Genomic DNA, 14221 nt, shown 5'->3' on the forward strand with positions numbered 1-14221 from the left:
AAATATCAGGAAAAAAAATAAAAAAGTAACCCTTCCTTGTAGAAAACTGCCCAGTTGAGGGTGAAGGAATTAATGTTTTAGGGCAATTTTTTTTCAATATTTGTCGTCAGAAGGGTCGAGCTATTATAGATGGTTTTGGCATAATGACTTTGCCATAATTCAAATTGGAATTGTAGCTACCTTAAACATTCAGAATCTCAAGTGATTTGGCCTTGTACAGTATGTTACCTCTCTACATCACCTGGATAGCCAGTGCACTAGGGAGTGTAATAGACAAAGACCTGGTTTGACTGATGTCAACATTTTGGATTGCACGGCATGAAGAGCAGGCATGAAACGTTGCCTGGTACTGCCTATGATCACAGCACATTAAGTACTAAAACCAGACCCATGTGCTATTTCTCTTGTAATATTTTAACATTTAATGTTGTTGGTTGTGAAACGTTTTGATGTAAGCTACAATTAAAAATCATTGTTACGATTATTAATAATGACAGCAAACTTAAGAAAAGCTTTAACAAACAAAGATGGAGTCCATGCAACAAGTAATGCAAAGCCGTGAGAAAAAGAAAAAAGAAATTCTGATGTAAAATTTATTTATTTATTTACAATTGCACGATGACCTTTCCTGTCGTTGATTCAGAAATAACTTGCATCGTTTTAACAACTTCATCGATTCCAATTGTTTTCGACGTCTTTGTTCTATGAGCAAAAAATAAAATAAAATATTTATCAGTACATGTCGTAAAAAAATATTTTGAAACTACTTTAATGTAAGCTACAATTAAAAATCATTGTTACGATTATTAATAATGACAGCAAACTTAAGAAAAGCTTTAACAAACAAAGATGGAGTCCATGCAACAAGTAATGCAAAGCCGTGAGAAAAAGAAAAAAGAAATTCTGATGTAAAATTTATTTATTTATTTACAATTGCACGATGACCTTTCCTGTCGTTGATTCAGAAATAACTTGCATCGTTTTAACAACTTCATCGATTCCAATTGTTTTCGACGTCTTTGTTCTATGAGCAAAAAAAAAAATAAAATATTTATCAGTACATGTCGTAAAAAAATATTTTGAAACTACTTTAACAGGTCTACAAATCTTTTCTCTGCGGACATTTTGGTGCTGGTCCAGAATACCCCTTCATTAAAAAAAAAAAATTAATATTCTGCTTATTTTTTCCTTAGTCCATACGTTACATTCTGAAAAGAGGCCAATCTGGCAAACCTCATTTCTGAATATCAGAAAAAAAATATGATCATTTGAATGTTGTGAGAACTTGTAATTTTGATGTGCAGTGGTTAACTAAAAAAAGAAGTCAGCAAAACATTACATTAAAAAAAAGAACATTTGAAAGAAATAGGGAAAAAGTTAAGAGGTATACTGGACTGAAGGAGTAAATTAACGATCGTCACTTGCAATGTTAATTTTTATTATTTAATGTTATTATTTAACACTATTAATTTCTGAGTAATTAATTTATCTCATTCTGTTCTATATTTAAAATACAATGGATACTATTTTCATAACTCATGTGTTGCATGTTATTATTTTTGTTTTTTAAACTCCAAAAAAATAATTTTTTGCGCTTTCTGTATTTAACCAAATAAAAAAAAAAAAAAAATACTTACTTTAATAACCCTCTGTCAAGTTTGTCTACAACATCAGATAAAATATTTAAACAGGATTAAGGAAATCAAAAGGTTTCTTTTTTTTTTTCTTAATAGCTTAAATTGAAAAATAAAAACTGAAGCAAATTTTTTAATAGCAGCCAAAAAGAAAATCTTCAATTCTAATGGAACATTTTAAAGATTTCATTATAGTGGCATACTAGGCTCAATTGCTACTAACTTCTTCCCTCCCAAGTGTTAGGAAGTTTAAAAAAAAAAAAAAAAATGCCTGGTAAAAAATCATACAATTTGATTCTCTTAAAATTAAAAAAAAAATAAATAAATAATTTTTGTGATTTTTTGGAATATAATATCTTCAGGCCATGACAAGTAAGTGCACCATGAATATTTTTCTTTGTTTTTTCCAAGAAAAAAAAAAAGTTTAATTCTAAATAATCACCAAATAAAAAAAAAAATGGGAAAGAAGTTGATCAGAAGAACCAATGTACATAAAGGCAAGATGAAATAGGATTGTTAATCAGAGACAGTATAAGGCAGATGTATTTCTAGTTAGTGTTTATGTAGTTTTGCACTTATTTCGGAAAATGAAAATGTTATCTATATATAAAAGCGAGTGTGGACGCTTCTCAACCTATATATTCAACAAATTTTGGATCTAGAGACTTGAAATTTGGTATATAGGGCATTCAGAAATGTAGAAAACTTTGTTTTCATCTGGATAAAAGGACTTAATGGGTCGTAATTGAAAAATTGCTGCAGGGTAGTGATTGGTTCACATGACAGATTCATCATGTTACAAAAAAGTAGATTTGAAAACACTTCAAAGATCGTGTCAAGCTGGCCTAATGATTATTCACTGTCTAGGTTTTGGTTTCAATCACAGCTTGAGTTTTTTTTTTGTTTTTTTGAATTACAAAAACTAAACTATTTAGAAAATGGCATAATACTTGTATGTGCACAAGTCTTTTTTTTTTTTTTTTTGAAAGAATTTAACATTGCATTTAATACCAGGCAAGGCTGGGTACTTTTTTTTTTTTTTTTTTTTAAATTTTATTAATGAAATCAAAATTTTAGTATGTGCTATTTTCATTCCATGACAGGTACATACATTATAAAGACTCTACATTTTCTTTACTTAAAATTTACATTAAGTGCAAGTTTATGTGCGCACTGAGTTTTGGGACAATTTACAACAGTCTTGGGTTTGCGACCGTTGAGAACAGTTTTCTAATTGGACACAGTAGAAAACAGATTGCAGCTTAGACCAGATCAAGAAAGCTTTAGAAGGCTGAGATATTGAAATGAATTGCTCAGCCAACCAATGAACCTGGCCACAACAGAAAACCTGAGATGTGAATTTTAGCGTATATAGAGAGTTGTTTCTTGCGATGGTGTCACACATGCACCCAGAGCCCAACAGAACATTTTTTTTCTTTTATTTTTAAACTTGTGATCCACTACACACTCCTCGGTCACCATCAATATGAGACAAAAACACGACCAGGGGAGACTTTGAAAGAAAAGAAATCCATGGTACGCAACACTAGTGTTGGCGATCATTGTCGAGTAGGTGAGCACATGGTCTCACAGTAACATATAAGACTCAATATTTATTCATCTAGTAGATGACACATGACTCTACAGGTTGAGATAAAAGACAGCTTACTCCAACTCTCTTTGATTTGATGAAATATGTCATTTTGTGACATCATCCACTGTTTTTTTAAAAATGAAGGAGGTCATCCTTTATGATGTTATAAAGTGCGTATAGATTCAAATGAAATCAACAAACAAATAAGATCTAGGGTCAAGGGTGGGAGTTCCATTATAGAAACGTGGATTTAATTTGAATAAAATAAAATATATATCAAGTGCATTTGAAAGCCAAATCACAACATAATATTAAGGAAAATAAACAAATAATTTACTTGTTTGAAATTTATAATATAAATATATTTCGGAGCTACACTCCATCCTCAGTATGTTGCTTTCTTTTTTTGTTTTTTTTCCTTATCTCTTTCCATGTTGTAAAGTTGGAAAAAGAAAAAAAAAAGAAAGAAAACAAAATACTGAGGATGGAGTTTGGCTATGAAATATATTTATGTTATAAATTTCAAACAAGTAAAATATTTGTTTATTTTCCTCAATATTACGTTGTGATTTCGCTTTCAAGCGTAATTGATGCAGATTTTATTTTATTAAGATCTAGGGTGTTAGTTTCCCGTCAAAAGGTCATCTAGTGCCACTAAACTTTTAGTAGTAGAAACAATCAACTAACTATCCAGTTGTAGATTGATTTCCATGGTGTGCACGAGTCTGCATTTTGGCGGCAGCAGCAGCTTGGATGGCAGATGAATGAAAGCAAATGTCTCTTTAAGAAATTGTTTTAATTTTTCTTTGAGATGTTAAGATATATGGCATCACCAAGATACACTAGTGACTGTAAAAACAAGATCGAATAACAAAAAAAAAAAAGGATATGTCTGTATCGTCCATGTTGGGAATATGATAACGTCCAGAGGGAATCAAAAAGGAAACAGATCGTTCCACTTCGAAGGAATAATTCACTCGAGTCTGGTGGATCCAGCTAAAAATAAATAGGCAAATAATTACTGAAAAAATTTTAAAAACAAAAAATAGAAATTTAAAAAAAAAAAAAATATATATATATATATTTTTGATTAAAAAAAAATTAATTATAAAAAAAAATTTCATTTTTTTTAATTGGAAAAGTTAAAAAAAGTTTTAAATGAAATTAATTAAATAAAAAAAAAAATTTTTAAAAAGAATTGTTCCTCGTGTTAAATATTCTAAAATGTCAGACGCTGCTTCACTACATGCTGCACAAAGGACAAAACCACTCCGCTTCATACTCGGTTTAACATCTGTTTTACATGCTGGTGTGATACTATCAATACCCCCCCCTCCGATGAGTGTTAGGAAAGGATTCATAAAAATGAAAAACATGAAAATGGTTAGAAATGATTTACTAAGATACACAAAAGCAGTAGGATGAATACACTAAACTACAACAAATAGCCACTTTCAGCTGACTGAGTAAGATAAAAGATTCGGACATAGGATTTCCGATCCTGAAGTTAATAGAATTAGTTTTGCAAGAATTGATGACAGTTGGCAGCTCAGCGGTTCTCAGAGAGAGAGAGATTGGAGTAAAAATGAGTCAGAACTTTAGCAGATCAGAAATGAACTGACTTCAACTGAACAACAGTGATGACCTCAACCGACAAACTATTTTAATTAGATCTTAGTTGATACACTGGAACTGAACTATGAAATGAACGTTAACGTTTGCGGATCCTTTATCACACACACTCAGTGCACAACCGATTTATATGCAATGTATCAGGTTGCATTTCTCATTTGCTTTGCTTTATTTATTTTTTTTAATACTAGTAAACTAGTGCCCACACCCTCAGCAATGCTAAGATGATACAGACAATAGAAGATGAAAGAAGAAAACCACGGCACACACAAACATTGCGACTGCTGAGAACAAGACGATTCTATATTGGCATACATTATACAGCTTTTACAAATTGATTTATAAACTAACCTATCTTTCACCAGATCTATATCTCCATTTTTCTCAAGCTCATTCATATCACTTTCTCTTATGTTTTCCTCTGTGAACTGACCCTGTTACCTCAACTGTCCTACATCTAAACCAAAAACTCATCCATTATTTCAATATGACCAAACCATCAAAATCTCCTGTCCTCTACACATATCTGAGCTCCAATCTATGATTCCCCCCCTTGCCAAACTTTCATAAAATACTCAACTAGCTACAACCACTATCAACAATTCCCCCTCCCCACTATCTGTACCTAAATCTAAACACAGATTCCATGAACAAAGTTGTTCTACAGGTGAGCAGTTCTAGGAAAGCACTGTTTCACTGGACTGTTTCACAGTCAATTACAACATGGTGGTCTTCAAGTCCAATGTAAACAAGTTCATGTTGAGCCGTCCCCTTAAATAATCAAATTCTACCCAATACACCATTAATGATTACTACACTACCACCTTACATTCATTCATCCTTATCCTTGAATGGCCTTCAGGCCTTAACAAGTGGTGACTCTTGTAGAAAAAAAAAAGAAAAAAAAAAAAGGTCATCAGATTTAGACCTGTCTTTAATACTCACATTATATGTTCTATTTCTCTTCATGCAACGCAGGTTTTCAATTTTCACTCGCCAGGTTGGATTTACATACATCACACCATGTACACATGCCTGATATACTATTTTCTTCATTGACAGTGGTAACTCTCTGCTAGTTAGTAATGATGAAAGTCCTCGGAACTTACTCCAGCCACTCCTAATCCTTGCGATCTCATTAGCACCTGCTCCATCTTGTGCTCCAATATAATCACAAAGGTAACAAAACTTCTGGATGTCAATAGCGTCACCATCCAGAGATACTTTTTCCACATCTGGGTTTTCATACGTCTCCATCATCTTACTTTTGTTGTACACAAACTGGTTATCCTCTCTCAGCCTCCTAGTAATTCCACTGTATTTCTTGTGTACCGAAAGCTTACAAGTACCACAAAATATTAAATTGCATCCTGACTCCCTTTCCACTAACAAGGCAGAGGAACTGTCCTCTTTCTGTTGGCTTTCTAACACTATAACCACTTCTAGTACTATGTAATAAATATAAAAGCGAAAATCTATGTATGTATGTGTGTTCGCTTTTTCTGTGTGTCTACAAAAGGCTTCTTTCAGAGAAGCGGTCAGTCGGTTCACAACTTTTTAAAACTTTTTATATCACATACAAATCGTAATATTTCACAGTTAACAACGAAGCTCGCCTGTCTATTTGATTTGCTCGATTTCGGGAAGATAAATAGTCAACATTTGTCGCTCGCCGCATGTGGGTTAGTCTTTTTCCTATAACATCTTGGGGGCGAAGAAAAAAGCGTTCAGCAGTAAATGAAATCCCGCAGTCAAACTGACCTCATTAACTCATTAAAACGAGCACCTGCTAAATCCAACTAATTAAATAAATTCAAACGTGTTTCCATAAGCATGTCGCGGTGGGGCAATTGGTTAACGTCGCACTTTTTTTTTTTTACAACTTTGCCTCAACGGTTCGGGTTCGATCCTCATACTTCTTTTTTTTTAACCCTTCCCAAACATCCGGGCAACGCCGGGTACCCCTCGCTAGTACTATGTAAAAGTCAGTTGTAAGCGACACTCTTCTGGAGGTTGAAAGTTCAATCCTCAGTGTGGGCAAAAGAATATAATTGCAAACTACTCAAGACTTCTACCTTCTACTTGATCATGGCTGATAGAACAAGAGCATGCTACCCCCCCCCCCCATGGATTAAATAAAGGATTCCATTTTAAATTCCATGCGGATTCTAGACTTCAACAAGAAGGTTCAAGGTTACATTGTTTGTTTATTGTATGGCATTGACGCTAGGTAGGTTGAACCGGTTTCCTCCAAAGGAGGAAGTGTCAGGGGGATATCAAATTAACAGGCAGTCTCCAGTCACCTGTAGAGGTTTAATTGGTTGAAATGTTATGATGTGACACCAGTGGCCTTCCCTTCGACAAGCTGCAGACCCCATAGTTGTGTGCCGTGGTTTACTACCTCCATCTCGTTCTCGTTGGCCATGTCATCATCTTTTGGTTCACGCTGATGGCTGCCGACGGAATGCACGCGGGTCACAAAATGGAAGTAAAATAAGTCATGGAACAAAGAAAGGAAAACACAACGCCAATGTTTCACATATATTTGACGGTTGGACTTGTGAGTGTGTGTGTGTGTGTGCCTTCTACTCGTTCTATCGATGTTACGTTCATTCATCAGTCGCAATTCGCCTCTGTTTCACAGTCGGCTCTAAAAACTGTCCAACCATTGTCACTACCAGCTCCCATCCATTATGACCAGCAGCTTGATGTCAACTATCTTCTCTGCGTTGGTATCTGAAGTCCCCCACCCAGACTACTGGAAGCTACCCTTCCCTGTGTTATCTGTTCTGTAGGTTTCTATTGTCATTGTCAAATCTAAAAGGCTCGATCTAAAAAAACCTACAGATTCATTGTTTGCTACTTCCCATCTCTTTGTTTATTGTAAGACACTTCCTATTCCTTTGTCTATTGCCCCCCCCCTCTTTCAGCACTTAGTGGCTCAGGTCCACTTTATAGTATCACAGTGAAAATAACACTAATAATAGTCTGTAAAATCCAAATAATTAGTCCTCATCTAAAAAATTCAGAACCACAACAACCACTGCTCATCGCTAGGGCTATGACAACAGCATATTCTTTTCATTGTTTTGACTCTCGAGTATATATCTGACACAGTTAATCAACCGAGAACCACATCATTCTATCAACGGATACACACTCGAGAGTCAAAACAATGAAAAGAATATACTGTTGTCCTAACCCTACTCATCACTTTGGTTTTGGTAACATTCATTCTCAGACCTTTACTTTTTATAGCATTCCTACAGGAGAGGGGTGGGGAGAGCAATCTGGTCTTTTCAACATATTATATCCACTTCCTGTTTTCTTAGGTCACTTCCTTGTATGCCAAACTAATTTATTAATGTTAACCGGAAATTTTTTTTTTTTTTTACGTAATCTACTTAGGTATGGAGGAATATAAGAAGGCTATAGCAATAACATCATGTACAAAAGAGATGAAGATGATAGAATTTACCTGCAAGTCTGACCGCATCGTTACCCATTTCCCAAACGATCCAAGGCAAGATATCATTTCGTAATTTAAAGATGTCGACTGGTCATGATTCTCCTTAGGTTCAGCTAATCTGGAGGCTACCAGTTCCCAAAAGATAAAAGAAAAGATTTCAGAAGATTTATTTATTTAAAATGAAGAAAACGAAAATTAAAAAGAAAAAAAAAAACTAAGAAAAAACTAAGGAAAAACTAAAAATAAAAAGAAAAAGAAAAGGCAAAAAAAAAAAGCTGAATGCTTAAAAATGTTTCAAAAACTTCTACTCTTGTCCAGAATTTCTCCTACATTAAAAAAAAAAATAACAAAAGAAAAAGAAAATTTTGTATGATGTACATACCCGTGACAAGACAAAAATGTCATATTCCAACAATCATAAATTAATTGTTTTTTTTTAACTAAACAAATCAAATTTTATGAGGAAGTGAGGACAGTGTCTCGTACCGCCATCTTTAAAAAACAAAGGGATATAACAATTCAAACTTCTGAGATTTTTTTTTTGCTTTCACCTTTGTAATGGCTATGGTTTACCATTAATTGCTTAAAATCTTAAAAAGGATTATATATATATATATATATAAAAAGAACTACTTAATCAATTTGCATAATTTTTGGAATATGATCTTTGCTTCCATGACAGATACGTATTAATATATCTAAGATTTTTTTATGTATTTTTGTTTTTAAATATAAAGCAAATTCTGGACAACTACACATCTTTGGAACATGTCTTTGTTAAATAAAAAAAAAATAATAATGATAATAATGGTATTGTACAAAGAAGTAATGCCTCCTATCTCAAGACATTAAAAACTGAAAATATCGAAAAAAGGTTACATTGTACATATCCGTTTTGAACAGAAGATCTCTGAAAAAATTTCACTTAATTTGACCGAGTAGTTTTTATTTTTTTTCAGCAGAAAACACGTTTTATGACAACACATTAAAGGTAGCAATCTTGGAATTTTTTGACCACGCCACGAGGAGATAACTCAATTTAAAGCGCCGACACTTCCGCCCCATTTTTAATATTAGCTTTTCTTCCTAAAAAAAAAAAAATTAACCTTTTTGCTCGATATAATAACAAATTGTTTTTTCGCTGTTAAGAAAAAACACTACTTGATGAAATTAAGTGAAATTTTTTTTTGGAGAACTTCATTCCATAACGGATATGTACAATATAAATTTTTTTTTTTTTTTTTTTTCAATATTTTCATTTTTTTTAATGACTTGATTAAACTGTACAAGTACCCTTTTTTTTCTTAACTTTTAAATTCAGATGAACATATCTTGGCTCAAACAAATTTACTGATCAAAATAAGCACCATTAGAATCAACACACTTTCGCCAATGCAAAACAAGTGTATTTATGTCAGTAACATAAAAATCTTGCATTCTGGTGGTGATGAAGTCGCTGAAGACATTTTGATATCATTTAGGTTTTTGAAGCATTTTCATACAAAAACATGAAAAAGTGATAGTCGGTAGGTGAGAGGCCTTGAGAGTATGGCGGATGAGGCCCAATTCATTCAACTTCTGCAGAGTTGGTTTAGCAATATGCAGTCAGGCATTGTCGTGGAGGAAAATTCCGCCTTTACTGTTAACTAATGTCCGGTGTTGTTGTCGAAGTTTCTAATGCATTTCATCCATTTGTTGACAGTACTTTTCTGCCATAATGGTTTTGACTGCATTCAAAAAACTAATGGATAAGACCAGTAATAAATGACGTTCTTTTGGTGCAACTCTGGCTTTGGGTCGAGAAATTGGTCGTTCTGGTTGCATAAAAGATGACATTTCATAACAGCATTTCTTTTGGTTGTCATTCAATTTGTGAGGCACCCATTTATCAAGATTTTTTGTGTGGATTGGCTTCGACTAAGGCTCTTAATTGATCATTGTCAACATCCGATGGCCGACCACTACGCTCATTACCTTCAAGACTCTTGTCGCCATCACAAAATTTCTTAAACCACCATTGTGCTGTGCATTTAGCAGTGACTCCTGGGCCAAATGCTTCATTGATAGCGCAAGCTGCTTCAACAGCTTTTTGGCCTAGCTTGGATTGAAATAAGAAAATTGTGCGAATTTGTTTTGTTTCAATCTTGTATTCAACGTTCTGAAAAGAAAATGTTTTTAAAACGATTGTAATTTAAACGATTAGATAGAATAAAAAAAAAGCTCTTTAAAATGATATATAAAGTAAAGTTATTATAACGAAAAATTATTTGAAAATATATCGTTTGAAATCAAAATTAAAAACTTTACAAGAACCTTTCTTCTCAATCGTATATATATATATATATATATATATATATATATATATTATTCCTTAGTATAAGTTTATTTCATGTCTGGCTGGGCTAGAAAAATACAATAAAATCAGAATTCAGTTTTTTGATCTAATGAATTATGAATAATGAAAAATACTGATTGAATTTTTAAATCACTATTTTTTATTACCAGCAATGAATTAAATAAAAAAAAATTAATTTCATTGTATTTCTCTATGCTAGCCAGATATAAAACAAAATTTAATAAATAAATAAATAAGCAAATAAATTCGTTATGATTGTTGGCCCATTTCTTTTTTCCCTTCTTCTAAGTCATGTCCATTGTGACCTGTATCCTCCAACTTGAGATTACAATTTCAACCCGCCATCTCCCTTTCATTTCTCCCCTCCATTTCCCTTCTTATTTCTCTTCTTTTTTCATCTCTTTGTCTCTCAGCCAGTTTTACGTATTAATATTACAGGTTTATTTCTGCGATTTTATACTTTGTTACTTTTGTCGTATTGTCTTGTATATTTTTCCTTCTTCAATAATTAAACAGAGTTATCTTAATTTTTAATTCATTTTATTTTTTTATATCATGTGATTGCTCTCCAGACTAGAACTTCTGTGAATTTTCTCCAATATCCATTAAGAACTGGACTTTTGCAAAAGCAACACCGCCTGATGAGGTCTCTAGTTAGTTATAAGTAGCTGATTGAAACATACTCATGAATGTGTAGCAATGCCTAAATTGCTTATCTATATATATAAACACGAAAATGTGTGTGTGTGTGTGTGTGTGTGTTTGTATGTCTGCTAAAAACTTTCAACAGACAGAACAAAAATTCACAGCAGCAAAAACCGTCCTCTCATGACGAATTCACTTCTACGCATGCGTCATATGACGTCGTAACCAGATTTACTTTAAATATTTGAAAAAGCGACAGAGTTTCTGTGACGTCGTCTTAGCTCAGTTGCTTAGACCGCGGTTTCATTATCTAAACATTTTGGGTTCGAATCGTGGTGTGAGATGTCTTTTTTTTTCGATTTTTTAAATTTTGATATTGAAGCAGGGTTATTTAAGCAATTTTTCACGTTCTATGCTTTTTTGGTTTTATTTTTCAGCTTTTTTAAAGAAGTTTTAACGTTCGTTTTTCTGGGGTGTTTTTTCATCACATTCGGGTTTTCTTTTGTTTTTGTTTTTCCGATTTTTACATTTAACATTGTTCGTTTGCCTTACGTTATTTTTTTTTTTGTGTTTTTTTCGATTTTTTTTATACTTCGCTTATTCTTATGTTTTGGTTACCTACCTCCCCGCCCGAGCACACACACCTCTAAACACCCGGAAGCCATTTTTCACATGTTTTTTTTTTTGTTTTTATTTTTCAGATTTTTTAAAGAAGTTTTAACATTCGTTTTTCTGTTTTCTTTTTCCATCACATTCGCGTTTCCTTTTTTTGGTTTTCCGATTTTTACATTTAACATTGTTTGTTTGCCTTACGTTAGTTTTTTGGGGGGTGTTTTTTTTTCAATTTTTTAAAGTTTTAACATTTTAATATTTAAAAATATTTACTTCGCTTATTCTTATGTTTTGATTACCCCCCCCCCGCCCGAGCACACACACCTCTAAACACCTGGGCAATTCCAGGTACCCCCCCCCCCGCTAGTCTATTATAGAAAAGTGAAAATGTGTGTATGTGCATTTTTTGTGTATGCCCGGCAAAGGCTTTTTTCGGGGGCATGCTCGGTGAGGTCATTCATTCTTAAAACTTTTTATGTGTTCCCTAGATTAGAATATCTACGATTTACGAAGGGAGGTCGTGTCTCTTTTATTTGAAGGACTTTTACATGCTATTTTCACAGTATTTCTCATTCTCCGTGTGCTGGTTTAGCTTTTCTGTATAAGGGGAACAAAATCCGTTTACAAAGGAGTCTCCTTGGCACTCGTGCTGGGAGGTTCAGAAAAGCAATCAGCTTTGATCAATGCGGGGAAAACTTGTCATATCAGACAATCACTATTCATTTGGACACTCCCCTATTTATGGGGAGCTGGTTTTCCTCAATATCTTGGGGAAACAAAACCAAAAAACTGCCTCGCAGCGAAAGTTAAGTGCAGGACTTAATTCCCCTATGGCTTGATGTTTGACCTCATTAAATTCACACACCTGTCAGTTAACTTTTTAATCGTTAAATTAGAACGCTTTTAACTTCCTGTCCCATCGTGGCCGAGCAGTAAGATGTCAGGTTTTTCACATTTTTTTTTTCACAAGGGTTCGAGTTCGAGCCTACCTCCCTCCCCCAATTTTTTTTTTTTTTTTTTTTTCTCAACACACACCTTCAAACACCCAGGCAATGCCGGGCACTACCCCCGCCACCGCTAGTGTAAAAATAGATAAAAAAGTATGTATATAACATTCACTTACCTCCATTGTCTATAATAAAATCAACACCAAGTCCTCCAGTTTCTTCCATTATACTAATTGACAGCATATTCTTGCGAGCAGTCGATTCTATTACTTGAGCTGAAACAAAGTTTTATAAAACAAAGAATGAAGATATTACAATTCCCTATAATTAACTAAGATTAACAGGAATTTTTAAACTAGTGTCACCATATGGAAATCTCTAGATTAATAAGTCATTATATTTTACTTGCTTCTGAGTAACTTGCGTTGTTTTTACTGTGAATTGAAGTTTTATAAAATGTAATAACATAATATAAAAGTGAACATGTGCGTGCGTGTGTGTGTGCGTGTGCATTTTTTGTATGTAAGACTTTGGGGGGGGGGGTCGCACGAGGAGTTCACACTTTCTTAGAACATTTTATATACTGTCTAGATTATAATATGTTGTTTACGAAACATCGCCTGTATCTTTTATTTCAGCGAGTTTTATATTACAACATCGCACTGTGATTACATTTTCTCTACTACTACAACGGCGTTATCTTTGGCCTAGAAAACGTTGACGTTTGTTTAACCACCTGCTTTTTTAAACGTTATTTTCAGCCGTTCTCAATTCCCTGTCCTCGTAGTGTTGTGGTAAGGCATCAGGCTATTTGTCTCAAGGCTTCAGGTTCGAGCCTACCTCCCTCCCAAAACTTTGTTTTTTTTTTCCTTTTACACCCAGGCAACGCCAGGCACCCCTACTAGTCTATAATATAAATCTCACCTGTCTGTTTAAATGTATGTATGTATGTCTGGCTAAAACTTGACAGAGGCGACGGATTTTCACAAGATCGGTATCATTTTGAAGCTTGATTCTTCAGACGACAAATATCGAAAAATTAGCCAAAAACATTAACTCTTTCACCCTCTACTGGGCACTTTTCTACAAGGAAGGGATCGCTTTTTTCGCCGATATTTTCGAAAGTCATCCCCTCTTTTTGATTCTCTAGCCTTAATTTAAATCTACGTCACTTCCAGTTTGGTGATGGTGCAACGGCAAACATGTTACTTTTTTTTTTTCACATTCTTTTCTTCCTTTGCGGTACGGGTTCAAGCCTGCCTTCCTTCCACCACTTTTCTTTTACTCAACACATACCTCAAACACCTGGGCAACGCCAGGCTAGTAACATAA

General features: G+C 33.8%; 1 protein-coding gene across 2 annotated transcripts in view; it reads right to left on the reverse strand.

Annotated features, from left to right (window-relative positions):
* Positions 1 to 579: 579 nt before the first annotated feature.
* The window catches only part of LOC145247466 (ferry endosomal RAB5 effector complex subunit 4-like), a 67742-nt gene continuing 54100 nt past the window's right edge, over positions 580 to 14221 (reverse strand). For both annotated transcript variants that reach the window (XM_080109261.1, XM_080109260.1), the window contains exons 8-13: positions 13066 to 13164; positions 8339 to 8454; positions 4115 to 4224; positions 1638 to 1679; positions 932 to 1024; positions 580 to 702 (exon numbers count right to left, since the gene is read on the reverse strand). In XM_080109261.1, coding sequence (XP_079965387.1) covers positions 606 to 702; positions 932 to 1024; positions 1638 to 1679; positions 4115 to 4224; positions 8339 to 8454; positions 13066 to 13164 — 557 coding nt within the window. In that variant the 3' untranslated portion in view covers positions 580 to 605. The remainder of the gene's footprint in view (positions 703 to 931; positions 1025 to 1637; positions 1680 to 4114; positions 4225 to 8338; positions 8455 to 13065; positions 13165 to 14221) is intronic.

The sequence above is a fragment of the Euprymna scolopes genome, chromosome 25 (assembly GCF_053919585.1).
Source record: "Euprymna scolopes isolate OS-2025 chromosome 25, ASM5391958v1, whole genome shotgun sequence".
NCBI classification, from domain to species: Eukaryota; Metazoa; Mollusca; class Cephalopoda; order Sepiida; family Sepiolidae; genus Euprymna; species Euprymna scolopes.